General features: G+C 39.9%; 1 protein-coding gene across 6 annotated transcripts in view; it reads right to left on the reverse strand.

Annotated features, from left to right (window-relative positions):
• The window catches only part of DTNB (dystrobrevin beta), a 240,452-nt gene that overhangs the window by 226,075 nt on the left and 7,164 nt on the right, over positions 1-7,213 (reverse strand). For all 6 annotated transcript variants that reach the window (XM_003787445.3, XM_023511873.1, XM_023511870.1 and 3 more), the window contains exon 2: positions 1,263-1,343. In XM_003787445.3, the coding sequence (XP_003787493.1) occupies positions 1,263-1,343 (81 nt within the window). The remainder of the gene's footprint in view (positions 1-1,262; positions 1,344-7,213) is intronic.

The raw sequence follows: 7,213 nt of genomic DNA on the forward strand, positions 1-7,213 counted from the left end.
CCACCTTAGGTGTATGTGGCTGGCGCCTTAGCAGCTTGAGCCACAGGCGCTGAGCCAGGATTTTTAAGATTTAAAGTAAGGTACAAGTTACCAGACATAAAGTGACTTGCCCAAAGTCACTTGATTATAACAAATAGCAAAACCAAGTCTAAAATTGAGGTTTTTCAATTCTAAGGTTAAGGTTCTTTCCATTATATAAAACAGTTTTTCATTAATACACACACAAGAAAAGTACAATAATTCCGCCCTAAGTTCATCTACATGGAAATTAAGAAAGATTACATATATACAAATATACATATATTAATATACACACACACTTTATTTTATAATTCATGTGGTAGCAATTACTACCACATTTATATTATTAAAACAGACTAATTCATGTTATATATTAAGTTTAATTAAAAAAAACCCTAATTCTTATTATATCCTTACCTATAATATTAATGTTTGACTTTCCCTTCAGAAGCTGATAAATTGTATTAATTTTGTATAAAACATTTCTTTGGGGGAGGAGAGAGGAGGAAGAGGGATTGGTGTGCTCCCACTTAACAGGAACAATGTAAGGGTACATAGCACATCACTTGGGTGCAGGACACAACTACAAGAGGGACTCTACCTAACAAAGGCAAACATTGTAACCTGGTTGTTTGTCCTCTCATGTTAACCTGAAATTAAAAACAGAAAAGAAAAGAAAACATTTCCTTAGTAAAAGTGGCAGGGAAAAATCAATTCTCCTATCTAAAGAATATTAATACTATGCTAGCTTTAAGACTAGTTAACATGGCTCGGCGCCTGTGGTTCAAGTGCTAAGGCACAGCCACATTCACCTAAGGTTGGGGGTTCAAATCCAGCCCGGGCCCACCGAAACAACAATGACAGCTGCAACCAAAAAATAGCTGGGCATTGTGGCAGGTGCCTGTGATCTCAGCTACTTGGGAGGCAGAGGCAGGAGACTCACTTGAGCCCAGGAGTTAGAGGTTGCTGTGAGCTGTGATGCTACAGCACTCTACCCAGGGGGATAGCTTGAGGCTCTGTCTCAAAAAAAAAGACTAGTTAACATTATTGAGTTTGTTAAACATGTTGAGGGACAACGAAGTAAACTGACAAGTTCTTTCCATTACAAGTCTTACATTCTGATAAATACTTGAGACAAAAATAATTCAATTAACCTTATGACTAAAAGGTACTAAAATCTGTCATTTTACAATACTGAGAACTTGAACCAGCTATCACAGCAATGAGTAAAAATCACTTACGGTTGCATCGTTTTTGAACAAATCGTAATTTGCAGGCTGTTCTGTACGTTGACAGTCGTATGACATCAAAATTCTGAGCACCTGAAAAAAGCACAAATAAAAATCCTCAACTAGATTCACCATTTAGTTTCTAAACACTAGGAAGCGACTCCGTTCCACTGTGTTGCCACAACACACAACACGTCAACTAGGCCTTCTGCTGATAAAACAAAAACAGAAAGTCAATTTTAAAAATCCTTTTTAATGGAGAGAAGGGTTAGGAAACTCCTGCTTGCCCCCTCATGCCAGCACTCAGCTATTGGTTTCGCCCATGCTATCCTGTCGGCTAATCTAAGGAGACCTGAGGAACACCCATGGCATGAGCGAAAGAACTACGTGATTAGGAAAGAGGAGTGGGGGGTCTCCTGGGAAAGACCCTGCCATTGAGTCAGAGTCAGAAGAGCTACGTTCTGGTCCCAGCCTAGACACTGACCAGAGACTGCAACTATGGCCATGCTGCCAGCTCTGCACAGCCTCAGTCTCCTGTCTATAAAATGACAGAACTAACCAGCTGCCTCCAAGGGCCCCTTCCAGGTCTGGAGCAGCCAGAGTGACATTTCCGCAGAGTATTGTATGTGCTCCTAGAACGCTGCTCCTCTCTATCAAGAACTAGAGATTGTTTTCCTCCACATGAATCTGATCAGGACATTGTGACAACTCCAATGGATAGAATGCAGCAGAAGGGACAATGTGCAACTCCTAAAGACACATGATAAAAGACAGAACGGTCTGTTCTGCTCTCGCTCTTACCCTGGAACCCAGATGCATGTGAGAAAGCCAAACCAGCCGATATGCAGAGGCCACAGAGAGAGTCCACCAACCAAACATGGGCCTGAGCATGCCTTCCAATGGTTCTGACCCAAGCCTCAAGCCTCTGAGTCTGCTAAGACCTCAGATATCACAAGCACAGGAGACATCAGCACCAGATGCTGCTCTAAGTCCAGACCCACAAAATGCATAAACAAAATAAACGATTATTTAAGGGTAAATTATACACACAGCCATAGTGACTAGAACAAAGCCTAAAATTACACGAATCTACAAACCACACTTTGTTCTTGTTTCAGAATTTGCTGCAATTGAAGTCTTCTTAAGTTTTAAGGTCACTTTAGATAGATTTGGCCCTAGTTTGAGTGTTTTATTTCATCTGTCCTGCCTTAGTAAAATCTGACAGCAACTTTTTAACTCCATAAGGGGAAAGTGAACTGGCATGAATTATCTTCTACCAGCATGTACGGGCATCTCATTTATGTTCATTTCATCATATGGGGGGGGGGTTTCTAGGTTTTTGATGAAAGTAATATTTATTGACCACAAAATAAAGTTTTCCTTCCTTATCTGAAGCTTCACTTTCATCAACCTTCACTTTAATTTCTGGAATAAAGTTATTTCCTCCACATAGTTCTCACATAATTTCTATCCTTCTATAGATATATAGTCCTGCTTTCTTTTTTAAAAATATAAAAGCTGTTAAAATATTCATAGACCATACAATTTACACATTTAAAGCATATAATTCAGTGCTACTCACTATGTACACAGAGTTGTGCAACCAACACCACAATTCGCCACACACAATTCACCATCCCAAAAAGAACCCTCTTCCCCTTAGCAGGCACTCTGCCCACTGTTTAACTGGGTTGATTTTCTATTACTGAGTTATACAAGTTATTTTAAGTATAGTCTAAAAATTAGTCATTTACACGATACACGTTTAGCAAATATTTTCTTCCATTCTGTGGACAGTCATTTCACTTTCTTGGTGGTGTCCACTGAAGCACAAAAGTTTATTATTTTTATTTTTTTTTTTTTTGAGACAGAGCCTCAAGCTGTCCCCCTGGGCAGAGCGCCGTGGCATTACAGCTCACAGCAACCTCCAACTCCTGGGCTCAAGCGAGTCTCCTGCCTCAGCCTCCCAAGTACCTGGGACCACAGGCGCCCGCCACAACGCCCGGCTATTTTTTTTTGGTCGCAGCTATCATTGTTGTTTGGCGGGTCCGGGCTGGGGATTCAAACCCACCACCTTAGGTGTATGTGGCTGGCGCCTTAGCCGGTTGAGCTATAGGCGCCGAGCCAAAAGTTTATTATTTTGATAAAGTCCCACTTATCAATTTGCTCTTTCGTCACTTGTGCTCTTAATGTCATACGCAGATGTCTTTGCCTAATTCCAGATCAAGAATATTTACACCTATGCTTTCTTCTAAGCATTTTATGGTTTTAGCACTTACATTTACGTATATAACCCATTTTGAGTTAATTTATTGTATGGTGTGGGGCAGGGGTCCAATTCATTCTTTTGCATGTGGCTATCCAGCTGTCCCAGCATCATTTATTCAAACAACTATTCTTTCCTCACTGAATAGTTTTGGCACCCTTTCAAAAATCAACTGAACATAGACATATGAGTTTAATTCCAGACTTCCAGTTCTACCTCACTGTATGTCTATCCCCATGCCAGTAGCACACAAGCTGGATAATTACACCTTTGTAGTAAGTTCTGAAAGCAGAAAATGTGAGTCCTTCAAATTTGTTCTTCATTTTCAAGATTGTTTTGGCTATTCTGGGTCCCTTGAACTTCCACATAAATTTCTACAAAGAAGCCAATTAGCATTTTTATGAGGATTGCATTAAATCTATAGGTCAAATTAGAGAATATTGACTCTTACCTAATACTTAACAGTATTAAGTTTTCCAATCCATTAACACAGAATGTCTTTCCATTTATTTAGGTCTTCCTTAATTTCTTTCAACAATGTTTTATAGTTTCAGTATAAGTTTTATACTTCTTTCTTTAAATTTATTCAGTTCTATTTACTTTTACTCCTTTAGCTTCTTAATATATCATTATCTCAACTTAAATATTCTAAATTGGAACCATTAAATATTAATTTGCCAAAAACCGAATCAATAATTTAAAGAAAGAAAGCTTGGCTCAAGCAGATAAGGTGCCAGCCACATACACCAGAGCTGGCAGGTTCGAATCCAGCCTGGGCCTGCCAAACAACGACAACTACAACCAAAAAATAGCCAGGCGTTGTGGTGGGTGTCTGTGGTCCCAGCTACTTGGGAGGCTGAGGCAAAAGAATCACTTAAGCCCAGGAGTTGGAGGTTGCTATGAGCAGTGATGCCACCGCACTCTACCCAGGGCGACAGCCTGAGGCTCTGTCTCAAAAAAAAAAAAAGAAAAGAAAAAAGCTGACAAATGTTCAAGGGCATTTAATAAATAACCTGTCATTAAATCACTGTGGAGAATTTTAATGTCTATTTATTTTTATGAAATATTTTCATGGAAATACTAAGAAAACTGATGTGAACATCTAGGAAAGGAAAGTTTCATCCCCAGCTAACAAATGGAAAAGTTACTAATCAGACTGATCAGAGTGCAGATCATGTTTGCTAACGTAGAAGTAATCACAGGAAAAAGTCAGTGCAGCTGTTACAAGGTTACAGTGTGCAGGTCATTTACTAGGCCATGTTTGCCGATGTAGAAGAAGTTATAAAAAAAAGTCAGTGCACCTGGTATAACTCACTTTCTTCAGACTCTTTCTCCAGTGCAGTTAACAGTCAGATTTGGGTACTGCAAAAGATGAAACGGAGCAAATATCACACAAGTTGCGCTGGCCTCATATACTGAGGGTGAAGGGTTGTAACCCAGTTTGAACTCAGCCCCCGCCAAACTGCAACAAAAAAAAATAGCCAGGCGTTGTGGTGGGCACCTGTAGTCCCACCTATTCAGGAGGCTGAGGCAACAGAATCACCTAAGCCCAGGAGCTGGAGGTTGCTGTAAACTGTGACGCCACAGCACTCTGCTGAGGGCGACAAACTGAGACTCTGTCTCTAAAAAAAAACAAAGATGACCACTTTAGGAAAATAAGAAACTCTATAACACTCCAGCCCAGACTGCCAGAGATCTCTACACTGAAGTTCCAGGTACTAGTCAAGAACAAAGTGTCACTTTTTTTTTTTTTGGTCATTGTTCCTTGTGAAAATATATCATTCTAAAACCCAGTGGGGAAAGGTACAGATATCAGTGAGATGGCTCAGGATCCCGAAATTCTAGAGAACCATGGGCATAATATCATTTTTTTTTAAATCTCATGGCAATCTAAATTCCAACATAACTTCTAAAAGTTAAGATATAATCAATAATCAATAAGCTTTTAGCACCTTATTAAAATCTCACTGAGCCAACATTCTACTCATCAGCTTCTAAACTTCCCACATGCCTACCTTCTTCTGGGGCATCATCTTTCCTGATCCCTATCAGGACAGTCCTCATCCCCTGCCTCTAAGCACTTTTTAAATACTTTTCCTTATGGAAGGATCAGATTGATTCCTCAATCAAAAAATAATGTAGTCTGACACATACAAAATAAAACAGAAAGCCTTCAATAAAAAAAAAAAAAAGAAAATTATGTTAGCTCTTTGGGCTTCTTTATAAGAAATACAGTAAGATGTCATTTTAATACTAATGACAACATCTTCCAAGCTTTTCAAGAAATGGCACAAAGAGCACTGACTACATGTGGCAGAACTCATCCTCTGCTGGAGAGCCCAGGGAAGGTCCTGAGCAGGTGAGGGTAACAGGACACTGGATACCCAAGAGGTATAGGAGAAATTTGGGGAAAGGATAAGAAGATATTAACCCTTCTGTCCACATTACATCTCCTCATTTATGAGAATGGGATATGAACGGTATATAGTATAATCAAATTCCAAGGAAAGCAAAGAGACAAATAGAAGGATTTTATTATACCTGCTCATATCAGAAGCTTAAAATTTTATGAGAAAGGCCACTTTTGCAACAAAGGAAAATCTTGAGAACAGCAGCAAGCTACTTGTTAAAAGCCACTCCTCATAAAACTCCACAACTACTTCTTTTTTTTTTTGTAGAGACAGTCTCACTTTTTCGCCCTCGGTAGAGTGCAATGGAGTCACTCCAGCAACCTCCAACTCCTGGGCTTAGGCAATTCTTCTGCCTCAGCCTCCCAAGTAGCCAGGACGACAGGCGCCTGCCACAATGCCTGGCTATTTTTTTGTTGCAGTTTGGCCAAGGCTGGGTTTGAACCCGCCACCCTCGGTATATCAAGCCGGTGCCCTACACACTGAGCCACAGGTGCCTCCTCCACAACTACTTCTAAAACACTAAAGATCACCCTGAAGCTGTGTCCCACTGACAGCATCCAATAGTCTGGGTAACTCTACTTCCACTAAGGAGGACGCAGTTCTGTTTTGTTAAAATGTAATCTCAGATGAGATTTCAGTGTACTGCAAACAATTCCTTTGATTTCGGGACAGGGGAATAGTTAATTCTAAGCAAATGACAAATGTGGAAGCCAGATCAACTTCAAAGTCTTTTTATAAGTAAGGAGATAAAAATAATAAATAAAAGTAACCACCAATACAGCATGTGTGTATGTGTGTGCAGCAGTAGAAGGTAGAAGGATATGAAGCTCAATCAGCTAAGTGCACTCACAGCAGAAGACAATGATGTTAACTAATATCATCTCATCATTAAGTACTGCCTGGGCACTATATTAAATGCATAGAAATTCAGGCCCTACTCCAGACCTACTTATTAAATGAAACTCTTCAGAGTGAAACCTGAAATCTTTTTTTTTTTTTTTTTATTGAGACAAAGTCTTGCTCTGTTACCCAAGCTACATATAACAGAGCTCACAACCATCAAGTGATCATCCTACCTCAGCCTCTCAAGTAGCTAGGACTACAGACACCCACCACCATACCCAGCTAGCTTTTCTATTTTTAGCAGAAACAGTCTCTCTCTCTTGCTAAGGCTAGTCTTGAACTCCTAAGTTCAAGTGATTCTCCTGCCTCAGACTCCCCAAGTACTAGGATAGGATTACAGGCATGAGCCACTGCATCTGGCCTAGAATCTTCTTTTTTTTTTT

This window comes from Otolemur garnettii, unplaced genomic scaffold (assembly GCF_000181295.1).
Source record: "Otolemur garnettii isolate 467f Iridium unplaced genomic scaffold, OtoGar3 scaffold00022, whole genome shotgun sequence".
NCBI lineage: Eukaryota > Metazoa > Chordata > Mammalia > Primates > Galagidae > Otolemur > Otolemur garnettii.